This window comes from Sturnira hondurensis, unplaced genomic scaffold (assembly GCF_014824575.4).
Source record: "Sturnira hondurensis isolate 20B ecotype Veracruz unplaced genomic scaffold, ASM1482457v3 Scaffold0016663, whole genome shotgun sequence".
Lineage (NCBI taxonomy): Eukaryota > Metazoa > Chordata > Mammalia > Chiroptera > Phyllostomidae > Sturnira > Sturnira hondurensis.
Window position 1 is genome coordinate 12,421,170 of NW_028089294.1, and position 13,512 is coordinate 12,434,681.

The 13,512-nt window shown below is 53.7% G+C and overlaps 1 protein-coding gene across 1 annotated transcript in view; it reads left to right on the plus strand.

Moving 5' to 3' along the window:
- Positions 1–13,512, plus strand: part of GALNT14 (polypeptide N-acetylgalactosaminyltransferase 14) — a 189,814-nt gene that overhangs the window by 161,958 nt on the left and 14,344 nt on the right. The window contains exons 9-11 of the mRNA XM_037066865.1: positions 820–923; positions 9,606–9,732; positions 11,933–12,025. Coding sequence (XP_036922760.1) covers positions 820–923; positions 9,606–9,732; positions 11,933–12,025 — 324 coding nt within the window. The remainder of the gene's footprint in view (positions 1–819; positions 924–9,605; positions 9,733–11,932; positions 12,026–13,512) is intronic.

Here is a 13,512-nt window from a genome sequence, read left to right on the forward strand (position 1 = left end):
ATGCCGTGATGTGCTCTTGCTTTCTGCTAAACACGGGAGGGCCCCAGATGGTCCCGTCTGAGCCTCCAACAGGAAGAAAGGTCCCTTTGTGCCAGGAGCAGAGTGCCCAGGTCTTGGGTGTCAGAGTTCAGCCCAGGGAGGTCCAGGCAGCCGTTGCAGTAAGTGGAGGCTGATATCACGGCAAGGGCACTGCTGCTTGTTAACAGACTGATCTGCTCTGTTCTGTGTGAGAACATGGCAGGGGCATTGCCTCTGGGCTGCTTCTGCCCTGTGTACACGGCTTTGTCCTGATCCGCCATCTCTCTGCCACACTAATGACTGCATTGTAAGTTGCTTACCTCCGTAAAGACCCTCTGTCCAAGTAAGGTCACATTCTGAGGTACAGGGGGTAGGACCCCAGTATGTCTTTTAGGGGAACATAACCCATACCAGAGGGGTAAAAAGGGAAGAAAAGGGAGGGGAGCCCAGTCATAAGAAATGGATGTGTTGTTGACCATTGGCCTTTCTTCTCTGCCGGGTCAGCGGCCCCAGAGAGGGAGCTCCCAAGAGAGCCATGCTGGGCAGGGCCCAGTGGGGTGGCCAGCGTCTAAGCAAGTCTTGGCCCCCACGGGAGGTGTGCTGTTTGCAAGGTTTATCATGAAAGGGAAAACCCTGGGAGCATGTTCGTGTTTCAGGTGAGTTGGAAAATACACTGGCCTCTCCCTGAAGAGGAGCAAAAATGGTAAGAAATGACCTTGAGTTCCAGACGGCTGGGGCAGAAGAATGTGGCTGTGGTCCCCTCCCATCACTGGTCTTCCCCTTCGCCTTCTCTTTGCACAGGACTCCAATCATAGCTGGAGGGCTCTTCGTGATGGACAAATCCTGGTTCGATTACCTGGGAAAATATGACATGGACATGGACATCTGGGGTGGGGAGAACTTTGGTGAGTTGCTCTCTCTGCGCCCTGGAGCTGGGGTTGGGATCTGTGTCCGAGGACCACATGTGCCTGGGGAGAGGGCCAGGGGATGGGGACTAAGTTACCCTTATGGGGGAGGCTGGGTAGGGCACCAGAGGAGCAGCTGGGAGGGTGGAGGCAACCAGGGAATTGAGCCATGGGACCAGGTGGATGCTGAGGACCAGACAGACCCGTAGGGGTAGTTGGCATCCAGAAGCCAGGAAGACCAGGGAGGAACTCCAAGGGGCAGAGGCAGATGTGAGCTAGGAGCAGTGAACTTGAGAGTTCGGAGTTGCAGCAAGACCAAGATAAAAAAGAAGAAAGAGCAGGATTGACGGTGACCCTGGAAACATCTGGGTCACACATGTTGGCCGAACAAGGCATGTAGCACTCAGCACTGAGTTGATGAGGAGGGCCTGGGGTGAGCGCTGCAGAAACTCTGGGGAGATCTTGCTCTTATCTTTCTCCGGGGTGGAGAGGCTGGGTTCCAAAACCGCACAGGCAGAGGGCCAGGTGTGTTCAGAGGGGCAGGGCTGCGGTCTGCAGAAAGAGCAGTCAGAGGCCCCTTCCATCGGCTGATGACACTGAGCGGCCCTCTAGTTTCCTTGTGTATTTAATGGATAACGTGGGGAGGCTTCTTGGAGTCATTGTGAAAATCAGCCCTTTGAAGTGAGTCTGTAAAAATTTGGGTACAACACGGGCACGAGAAATGTCAGCTTCCCTCCCTCCCTCCCTTCCATCAGGCAATGACTGGAATATTAGCTGCACAAGGGTAAGGGGTTGGGTCTGGAGTCTGCCCTGAAGGAGGCTTCAGTAACTCTGTGGGCTAAACCACAGTAAAGGAAGAGGAAGAGTCCCCAGGTGTTGGGCCCCGTCTGGTCTCTGGGCCCCAGGCACTGTGTTTGGCCTGGGCTCTCCAGGCAGGGCACACAGGCCAGGACGGTGATCCATGGGGATCATCTGGCATTTAGCAGTAATTCGGTGCATTGTCCTCTGCCATTGTTTTCTCCTGTCCCTGCCTCCAGAGTGTTTTATGACTTTCTTCCTCAGTCACTAAGAATTATTTCCCAGAAATTTATGGCTGCTGGCCTGACCCACAGCATCTGTTCTCCCAAACTGGGCAGGGAAGGGAAATCCATCAGAAAAGCCGGTCTCCTGCCATGCGGGCCTTGGGTTGGAAGCTTGGCAAACAAAGCAGGAAACCCCAACACCCACCGACCAAACCGAGTGCCCTTCTTGGACCCAGGCCTGGAACGTGAAGGGGTCTTCACTGTGGGTTTGGGGTCAGAGATGCCCACACGGGCCCAGGAGGGCTTGGAGCCAGGTCCACCCTGGGCATTCTCAATGGGGATGAGATTTCTCTTTCTGGGCAGAGCCAGTCAATGTCATGATGGCCACAGCACCTCCCACGGTCCTTGGCAACGTGCTCTAGCCTTTCTTTCCAGCCACCAAGTGAATTCTTTCTGCAACACTTTTGACACAGCAGTCATTGACCTCCGCTCACCTGCGGCTTGTGGTAGTGTAATTCACTGCTTCACAATTCAGCACGTTCGGTTGTTGAGAATTTTGTGTTGAAGTGTTAGAAAATTCTTTTAAGTCAAAGCCCATCTCCCTCTAGCTTTTGTGTGTCAGGGCTTGTACCGCCTTGAACCCCACAAAGTATGCATGTCCCTTCTTCCATGGGGCAGCCACACGTGGACTCAGAGAACACATTATTTTTAATGATGGCACATCTGGTCCAGCCTACCAGTACCTTCTCTTTATAGCCGCGGGGACACACATCTGCTCACATGAAGTGGTGATCTCATCTAATCGGCTTCTGAGTCGGTTGCACTACCAAGTACGGATGCGAATAGGGAAGCTGGGAGGGGCTTCTGCACGGCTGTGGGAGAGACGCTTTATAATCCACCACAGCATTTTTAAGCCACAGAAAAAGCACGGCAGACAGCTTTCACCAGAAACACTTGGTTTTCTCCCATCGCAACACCCCACGATGTTGTAGCTGGCTCCCGGCATTCGCATTTCCTTCTCTTCATGTTTTATGGGAGAAAATGCAGTGCTGGTCTGATGGTGGGCACAGTGTGAGCAGCATCGGTCCTGTGGGCAAGGACAGCTGGGCACCTGAGTGTGCGAAGGTGGGGATTTGGAAGAGTTCATGCAGGACAGGGTGATGAACAAGGTTGATGGGGTTAGAGAACATGGTTCCGCTGCAAAGGAGAGATGGCGCTGAAGGTGGAGGAGGCCGTGTGTCCCAAGCAGGTCCCAGGTCCCAGGTCCCAGACCAGGGTGTGTTGAGAGGGGCCTCCCCACGCCCCAGGTCACAGAGTCCTAAAGATCTGCTCCTGCTCATCATTGTTCAGGCCTGTCTCCTCTCTTCATCCCCAACACTCTCCTGAGTGACCCCCACCTCCGGTCTATGCCCCTCAAAGCCATTCTCCCACACACCTGCCAAAGTGCTCTCTCTAAAATGCCGGTCTCTCCCACCTGCCCAGGCCTGGCAGCCACCAACTGGAGGCTTCTTGTCTTAAGGACGAGATCCACACTCCTCAGCTGGGTCCCTCCTTGCCTTTGCCCACCCCTCCGGCCTTCGGTCGAGAGGCTCTGCCTTGACATGCCGACCCCAGTGCTGTTTTCTGCCGAGCTGAGGAACGGGGCTCTGGGACTGCCTACCCAGCACCTGGGCGTCTCCCCGCCCACTCTGGCACCCACCTCTCCCTCACTCTGTGCCCCTAGCACCCGGCTCTCCTCTGCACCCTGGCACTGAGCCGCCTCATGTAGTTGTAATTAGTCATCTGTGCCTGCCACCCTACCTCTTAATAAACCTGGAACAAAGGCAAGGGCCTTCCTCCAGCTTCTCGTCCTCAAGGCCTAGAATGGTGGAAACCATTCCCCGTGTGTTCAAAATCAAGAGAAGTAGGAAGGGGTGTTGGGGTGGGAAGGTGAACACAGGTCCGGTCCATGAGGCTCCGTGTAAAACAGGTCTCACTGCATTAAATGGAGCCTGTGGAGAAAAATAACAGCAGGGACAGGTGTGTGTCCTTTCCCAGAAACGGGACGTCTGGGTGCTCCAGATGTGGCGGCCTGTGTTGCTGACTGTGTTTCACAGAAATCCGTGAGTTACTGGAAAAGGCTCCGGCCCCTGTGGCCACCAAGGGCCTCCGCGCCAAGCTGCGAGCCTCGCCTCGCCGCGCCTGCCCCCCTCCGCGCTCTCATCTGTTGGAAGCAGCCTCAGCCGCCCGGGGAAAGCCGACCCCCCAAGCACTCCCCCAGCCTGAGCCTGGTGTGCCTTATTCCCACAGTGTTTCTCACAGGAGCTGAATAGTTTTGATAACTTTGTCTGCGTTTAGCATAGAAGCAGGCTTTACGGAAGGAAATGTGGCTTTTAGCCCTTTTATTCCCCCAGAAGTTGTTTTGCATTAAAATTGCCCACTTTAGCTCTAATTTGCATAACACAGGCCACCTAATATATCTGATACATCTACTCCCTCCCAGCCGCATCTCACTCGTAGCTTTTGGTCTTTAGAGATAAAAGGAAGCTATTGCCCAGTGAGAGGAGGGGGTGTGTGTGGGGGGAGGGGCGTGCACATTTCTAGGGGGCGGGAAAGGAGGCCTTAGCACATCTATGAAGGGTGAGCATGGAGTCTCTGGATTTAGCCTGGGCGATTTCTAAAGCGTAGCAAACACAAAAGACAGTGCTGAGGAAAGAAATGAGGTGAGACCCAGCGAGGAGCTACCACCACCCCTGGCCCTAGATGCAGTGAAGGACGGCAGGCTATGTCAGGCTTGGCACACACACCTGCGCATGCGTGAGCAGGAGCTGCAGCATCAGAGGGGCCTGAACCCTGCGTCTGAACCCTGTAGTTGTAACTAGCTCTGTGTCCCTGAAATAGTTACTTTACTTCACTGGGCCTATGTCCAAGTCTTTAAACTGGAGATAGTGTTTTCCGAGGTAGGGAGAATGGCCTCTCCCAAAAGATATCTACTCCCTCATCCCCGTGTTAAAGAAAAAATTACTCTGAGTCTTGTTAAGATGGTGAGGAAGACGTCATTCAGGACTATCACAATAAGTGTCGATACTGTTACCACGCAGGAGGGAGATGGGGCTCAGCTTCGAGAACTGTGAGAGCAAGTGGGGACTCTGAGCCAAGGGCCGGGTGGGGGCCGGTGGGTGGAAGTTCCTAAGAGGGAACATTACGGGTAAGAGATTCTCTCAACTGGATTAGGAGAATTCTTGCTACAACTGGAGAATGGAGATTCAACAAGGACAGGGGCCAAGATCAAGGCCTCGTCGAGAAGAGAGCTGGATGAAGCTTGGTCAGGGAGAACACACCAAAAGGGACTTTGCAGATGGGATCAAGGCCATTGGCAGTGAAGATTCGAGATGATCCTGGATTATCCAGAGGAGGCCAGTCTAAACACGGGAGCCCTTGAAAGCAGAGAACTTCCTTCACCTGGAGGCAGAAGAGATGGAAGTCGGAGACACTGGCAGCCTGAGAGGGAACTGATTTGGCCACTGCTGGTTTAAAGATGGAGGGGGCAGCGTGGATGGAGAGAGGCTCCAGGCCTACAGCCAGCAAGGAAAAGGGACCCTCTGCCCCACAACCACAGGGGACTGCATCCTGCAAACAACCTCAGTGAGCTTGAAGGCAGATTCTTCTTCAGGGCCCCCAGAGAGGAACAGGGTCCTGCAGACACCTTGATTTTGGCCTTGGGAGGCTCTCAGCAGAGGCCCAGGCAAACCCACACACTGGGTTAGTGTGGTAGCTTGTTGCAGCAGCAACAGAACCTGACCACGCCACCCTACCCCAGGGCTGCTGTGAAGATGGACTAGGTGATGTGCGGCCCCTCTGCTGCCCCTCCCGGCTCCGTGCGCACCGCGTGGGTTAGCGGAGCGTGTGTCAGGCCTGCTGCAGCAGTTCATCCCTCCAGCTTCCTCTTTCAGCCTCATTCTTTCCCTGCTCGGTGGCCCAAGGGGAGGGAAATGGCCCCGTCTGAGGACACCTGAGTCTGATGAAAAGTCACTTTCCGCCTAAGGTGGAGAGCACAGTAAAAGCAGGCCTGTGCTCTGTTCCCTGTCTGGGCTGCTTGCTCAAGCCCCGTGTCCAGCTGAGATTCCTGGAGGCCATTCTCTTCCATTGGGAATATGGAAGCGCAAAGGGTGCCGCGTGGTGTTTGCAGGTGTATGGCCCTTGGTGGCCACGGTGTGACTGAGGCCCCCATGCAGTTGTGATTATCCCAGACGGTGTGAAGCAGTTTTGCTCAAAGATCCAAAGCTGCCTTTTATGGGCCAATTAGATAATCCCTACTCAATCTGTGTAGTCATTAAAAAATAGTAACAGGGATTTCTAGCCCAGGAGGCCCTGGGAATGTGACGATTATTGAAAGGAAAAGTCCTGGGACCACACTATGTGTGCGGCCTTGGGAGTAAAAATAGCCAGGGGAGTGGCCGTCTCTCTGCCCTCACTGGGCACCCTACTCCCTTGGTTCTCCATAGGTTTCAACTGGCCAGCGGTGGGCTGGACAATGCTGCTGTGCGTACAATAGATGTGGCTTCACTCAAAACAGCCCATTGTACTCGGTGGAGCCCGCGTCTAATGCTCTTTTTGCCTTTGCTGAGAAACCAGGCTGTAAAATGAAATGAGAACCTCAACCAGGAGAGGCATAGGACTAGCTGTGGCTTAGTTCCTAGGGAGAAAGCTGTCCCTTTTCCACTGAATTCCTGTCCACCATCATGGATTTGTCAGGTAGACGCTGGTTCTGGCGGAGGGCAGGGGTCCGTGAGCCCCGGTGAAATGACTGATGGCTTGATGAGGAGATAGAAAGAGGCAAGAATGGACGGTGGGAAGGGCAATTTGCTCTCAAATGTCACTTTAAAGAAAGCTTAAAGAATTAAGTTAGAAATAAGCTTGAAGGAAGTTTAAGAAAATAAGATATCGGTGTTCCCATTGAGGATGGAATAATTACACTTCTCCCACCTGGAATTCACAGCAGACTTGAAACTGACATTCATCGCCAGGGAGATTGTGCCGGTTACTCAGTGACAGCCCCTCGCAAACTCCCTGCATCGTCTTTTTGCTTCATCTTCCCTCACATAAGAGAGGGGTGACATTGCAGAGCCAGAAGAAGTGGAGAGCGAGGGACTGGGCTTTGCTTATAAGGGGCACATGCGGATGTCCTGGCCCCCCACTGCCTGGGGTCAAGGGGTTACAAGACTTTCCCAAAGCCTCTAGCAGGTATCTGTGAATCTCTGGGCCTGACTTGCAGTCCTTTGAGGATAGACATTATCTCGAAGTTAGGGGAGTAGATAAAGGAAGGGCCACTCTGTGTCCTAGGTCTTAAATATTCCACACTCCAGTACATGGTCGTTACCACGCCAATCTGACCACTCCAAGCTGCATCGCCCTGACTCCTGCAGCAGCACAGCCATGCACGTCGCCCACTGTCTCAGCTCCGCTCAGTTATGACAATCTGGCCTCCAGGGAGAGGAGCGCCTATGCTCCTAAGGCCACGGAATCCTCTGGGCAGCATCGACTAGCCTGAAGGGGGTCTAAGACAGACATTTGTCAGGATTGGGGGCATGAGTGGATGAGGGAGAAGTGTGACCGCTGGTTATAAACTTGTCTCTTGTTGGTGAGCATGGAGAAGGCAGTATGTTTGTGTCTGTGGCTGAAGTAGTGAGGTGGGTGGAATCCGGCAAGAGCACGGGTTCTGGAGTTGGGGGGATGCGCTTCAGTTCCCTGCTACTTGCCATCGGCTGCCCGATCAGGACTGCGTATGCATCAGAAAATAAGACCATGCACAACCATGAGCCCCCGGATTGTTGGCTACGGGTCACCACCTGAGGGAGACTGAGCAAAGCCCAGCCAGAAGTAAGCGAAGGGGTCACTTTCCTCCCATGGATGATGTTGGCAGAAGTGAGATGCTCAGAAGGTTTGGCAAAGGCACCAGACACAGGAAAACAAGGGAGGAAGAGTGGCTTTAGGTGCACTGTGTCTGAGGGTGTCCAGTGCACCCGGCACAGCATCAGGCATCCACTGGAAGCGGCTGCTGGAGCCCAGAGGCGAGTCCTCAGTGTCAACTGAACATGGGCATCGGATGAGGAAGCAACGTCAGGGAGACATCCTTGGAGTGAAGGACGCTAGGAGACCAGAAGGAATGTGGAGAAGGACCAGGACCAGGCGACAGTGCTTTTGAAGGTGGGGATCTGTGTGTGACTGTGGGAGAGGGGAGGGAGGTCAGCAGATTCAGAAAAAAGCAAAGTGCTGGGCCAAGCCACTACTGGGGAAGAAGCAGGTTTCAGGGGGTTGGGGTGGGGAATGGGATTGAGGCCTAGGTTGGAGGGATTCACTTTGCAAACGAGTAGGGAACATATGTCTCATTTGAATACATGGAAAGGAAGAGACCATAGCCAAAACATACACATATTTTTAAGAAAGCTGGCACAAAACTTGCTGGTTATATCTAATAAGCAGGGCTTCCATCTCTAGTCTTGAGGGATTCGCACATTTTCTTTTTTAGGAACGAGAACAAGACGAGTTGATGGGAACACAGTAGACTTTAGACCTGTTAAGGAAGACGTCTCCGGAGACTGAACTTACACGTGTACTAACCTAATTCCCTGCACCAAGCCCTTCAGCCCCTCAGCACATTCTCTGCAAGGTGGAGAGTGCTTGTAAACAGTCAGCGAAACACACTCATTGTTCCTAGTCTCCCGCAAACATCAGCTTGGGCGTGCAATTCCAGCAGTGCGCCCACGAGATTCTGGATCCCAGTGCATCCTAGACCTTGTAGGAGGGCAGAGATCTTGAATGTTAAGTCCATGAATTTCAAATGCCTCTTATAGCAGAAGAAGTTGCAAGTGGGCACAGGTGGTCCATGCCAACAGTGTTCATGTTTTCATTAAAGACATGGGCTTCAGAGGGACATGTCTTCATAACTATTGCTGATCTTTCCATCCCACCAGAGTTTTCAGTTACTCTCAAAATTCTATTTCACTGGATGTCAACAGCAATCCTGCCGAGTATTTTTATGATTTTCACCTGATGTACAAGGAGACCCAGCCTCAGCAAGGTCAGGCAGGTGTCCCCAGGAATGCAGCTGGTAGGATACTGCAGACTCAACGCCACGGACCCCCAGGCTGAGCTCTTCTCACTTCCTTCGCTCCGTGTTTCTGCTGTCACTAGTGTGCACATTGTCCCCGCTCTGAGGGAAATCTGACCTTGACTGTCAGCAAATTTTCCCATAGTTTTGAATGGAAATTCTTTCTCATCAGTCCTGGTTCTAGCCCTCTGGGGTCTTGTGCAGGAATTTGATTTGGCTTCCACACCGACGCCTTCCACGTGTCCAAAAGCAGCACTCTCGTGGCCCCTGGCCTTCTCTTTTCCAGACTAAGGCATCGCAGCTGGCCCTGGTGTGTTCCAGGGGCTGATTTAGACACATGCTCCTCCTTGCAGACCACCTTCCCAGGTGTGTTATCTTCATCCCCGTTTGTGGATGGGGAAACCGAGATTGCCCAGCCTGCGGAGCACACAGTTGGTTGTGAACTCAGCTCTTAACGCTGTGCCCTAGGCTGGGTGCAGTGGGCCCTCACCGCTTCCTTGGATCTGGTGTGTCCCACCCCCTCCTTGTCCAGGAGGCGGAGCCGTGATGGGAGGCATGGCTTTCTTGCAGAGATCTCCTTCCGAGTGTGGATGTGTGGGGGCAGCCTAGAGATCGTCCCCTGCAGCCGAGTGGGCCATGTCTTCCGGAAAAAGCACCCGTATGTTTTCCCAGATGGAAACGCCAACACGTACATAAAGTAAGTGCGCAGCCCAGGGGCTCCCTTGGAGCTGCGGTGGCGGAGGGCTTTCCTGGGGATGGGCTGTGGCTGTCTCAGGTTCTCTGGTAGGTTGCCCGGGTGGCCAGGAGCCACATGTGGTGCTCTCCAGGCCTCTTCCTACACAAGGAGGTCGGTCCTGCCCGTTAGTATTAGGCAGGGGCCCCCAGACTGGCAAGACCCCACGTGTGGCCTTGGGGGTTTCAAGTCACTGAGCAGCACCATTCTGCAGGGCTCAAGGTTCCAGGTGTTTTGTGTTGTTTGGGGCTGGGGAAGGGCAGCCATTTTGGCCTCTGAGTTCTGGGAGATGTGCTTCCGCGTTCGGGCTGTCACCAGGGAGAAGGTTCTTGGGAAGATTCAGGGCTGGGGAGGCACAGTGGGTTCAAGGCCCATGGCTGTTCTAGGGCCTCGCCTGTGCACAGAAAGGGTCCAGGCCGGGGCAGGCCCCTCGGCTTGGGCTCCTCTCCTACAGTGCTCTCATCTCCTGCCTGGGGAAGGACAAGACACCGGGGTCTCAGTGACCCGGCGGTGCCCACGGGCCTTTTCCTGCTCTCTCCCTGCCTACAGCCTTCTCCTTTGCTTCAATTCTCTTTCAACCTTTCCCCTCTCCTTTAAAATGAATTTATGTATAATATAGTTCTTTTTTCCCCTCTAGCATCTTCTCTCCTTTTCCCTCATTCTCTTGTCTTTTCTCATTTGAAAGTTTTACTCACCCATTTCTTCCGCTTTCTCCTATCATTTTGTCCATTTGGGGGAAGGAGAACGAAGCACCTCCTTTGGTTGTCTTCTTCCTTCGGGGTGTCACTTCCTTCCTCTGTGTTCTTCTGTCCTCCGTTTTTCACATACATGAACAGGTATGGGTCACATCCCGACACGGAAGCAGTCTCGAAGGAGATGTGGGTTTGAGCCGTGGGAAGGTTAGCACCTTTTGTGGGAATGTGGAGGGCCAGGGTGGGGCAGTGAGACTCCCCGCAGGCAGGAATAGCAGGGAACCGAGGTAGGGCTGCCTCTGCTCTTGAGTTTTCAAAAGGGAAAGATAAGCTGACATCTGGTGTGGGAAAGCGATGTGGCTGTGATGCAACGTGGAGACAGCCCGGGAGTGAGGGGCAGAACCTGGGGCCCCAGAACCTCCACTGTCCCTGAGACCAGACCCCGGACAGTTGGCATCCTGCGTGCTCCTGGCAGGGCATTCAGTGGTTAGAGAAATGAGGTACAGCTGTCGCCTCAGGAGCTTCCGGTTTGCTGATGGTTCAGCCAGTAGAAGGGTCAGCAAGGCAAGAACAGCCTTCATTGCCCCCCCCAAACTGGGCTGTGTGTGCCTGACTCATTTCTGGCCCGCCATGTTGGAAGGGCTTGCCGTGCCCTCTATCAGACGCCTTTGCTCCAGATGGAACCAGAAATCTGGAGGCACACATTATCTTTAGTGAGACTCCAAGTTCACTGCCAGGGGCCTCAGCGGGTGCTGCTCCCCACGCTGCCCCTGGCACCTGGTTCTTTTCTGGCATGTTTTTTCTGCACTCTGGGGCTCCTCCAGGTATCCCTGCCTCTTTGACTGCTGAGTGGTGACATTTCTCAGTGCCTCTCTTCCTCCCCGTCTTTTTTCTGTGACCTTTGGAGTCAGGCTCAGAACAATTCCCGATTTAAAAAAAAAAAAAAGCCTAAGAGTGCTGGCAAAATACCTGAGACGGCTTGATTACTTAATTCTTCACACCCGCAAGAAGCTAGTTGCTTAGACTGCGGGGAAAGCTGGGAGAGCTGGGACCTCGGCGGGTATTTTGTGTAAAGAGGGGGCACCTGGAGCAGGAGCCTGGGGACGGCGCACTGCAAGGTCCTGTCCGTCCTCTCAGCTACCGTTGCCACACAGATGCGCCAGGCTCTTTTCTCCCCGTGATTCCTTTTTTGAGTCATGGGAGTTCAATGGATAGGTAATTTTTCTGGTACGTACCTTTTGGGGATGCACTTGTCATCACTACTAAAGTCCTGTATCTTGGGCGGGTAAAGGTCCCGTTGGAGACTGGGTGGGACTCGGCTCTGCTCAGCACCCTGGGAAGAGTGGTATTACTGGACCGAGGTGGCCTGGGGAGCACTGCCAACCTGCTCACATGTGTGCACCTTAACTAGATACGTCACGGGTCCTCTCAGATAACACCTCCCTGACATGCCCGTCCCACCCCCACCCCAGGAACACCAAGCGGACAGCTGAAGTATGGATGGATGAGTACAGGCAATACTATTATGCTGCCCGGCCATTTGCCCTGGAGAGGCCCTTTGGAAAGTAAGTGCCCTTCCGGTTGATTTGCACAGAGAGTCTAGAAGGGCCCCAGCTCACAGGCCCAAGGCAGACGGGTCCCGACGGGCCTGTCACTTAGCTGTTTGGAGCCTCCAAGCCCGTCCAGGCCGCAGGCTGTGGCTACTCTCCTTTTGCAGCCCTGTTGTGCCAGCCCTGTTCTGGGTGTGCAGGGCTTTGGGCAGCTCGTGTGGAATGACTACCTGGCGACCTGGCCACCAGCTCCCATGGGGCTGTCCTTATACAGTGGACCGATATTTCCAGCTCTTTCCAGAAAGCTGGGCTATGGGACCATAGCACTAGGCCTGCACGTTGGAGTGAGTGCCTTCCTCCTAGTTCTCAGTCACCCAAGCCCAAGTCCTGCTTTTTTTCTGGGAGGCACAGTGTCCCACAGATGTCCCCTACAGTGGCGTTCCAGCTTCATGGGGGTGGGAGAGGACAGGGAAAGGGACGAAGTGCCAGATGACATTACAGAGATACCTATCTCATTAGCACTCCCCAGACTGTAAGATGTGGGTATGATTACCCATTTCACAATGAGACGACTGAGGTTTCTCCAGGTTAAGGTACTTGTCCTGGGTCACACCACTGTAAGAGGGGACGAGGCCCCAACCACACCAGTCTGATTCTAAAACTACATGATGTTGCATTCCCCGACCCAAAGCTGATTCAAGCAGGGGAAAGTGGCAGCTTTGTTTACGTTATCTGTCTCTGGGGGGCGGGGCCAGCCAATGACTTTTTGCTATATTAATGTCACTCATTGGTCAGACTGAGGCTGTAGAGCAGGTGGGTTTTTTGCAACCTACACTTCATAGGCCAATCCCATCACTGCTCCAGAGGGTTAAATCAGACCCTGACAAAACGATCTGCATCTCTGAAGCCATTAGCCCATGCCGCCCCTCACTTTTCTCTCCCAGAGCTTCCCAAGGCCTTCACTGTATCCCTCACCAAACTTCCAGTTCACTGGCCATGTCCATGCACCTCTCCTTTCTTCGCTTCCTTCCCTCTCCAGCTTGGATTCTGTTCTCTTGCTTAAAGGGAGGACTTGAAAGATGTCCTCAAATCTGTAGCCCTGCTGTGCCTCTATCAACGCCCCAGGCAAAGTTTTCTCAACCCTGGATGAACCGGATTCCATACCTTTTCTCCCCTCTGCACAGGCTGCCCATTGGCCCTGGGAATTACCAGCTGGGACTGTTAACACTGCTGCCATCAGCTTCAGGGAGGCCCTCGCTATGCTTACTGGTCCCGCTCCCTCTCCTGGCCAGCGTTTCCCCTCCAGCTCCTTTTAAATCTTCTCCACTCTCCCTAGCCACTGAGTCCACACCCCTCCTGTCACTCATAAGGGATGACATCTGTTTTATAGATGACATAGATGGCATCCACTTCCTCAGACGAACCAAACTACACACTCCACTGTGTCCGCACCATCCTTCTCTGTCCCTTTCATCTCAGAGGACACGGCTTGCCTCCTGCTG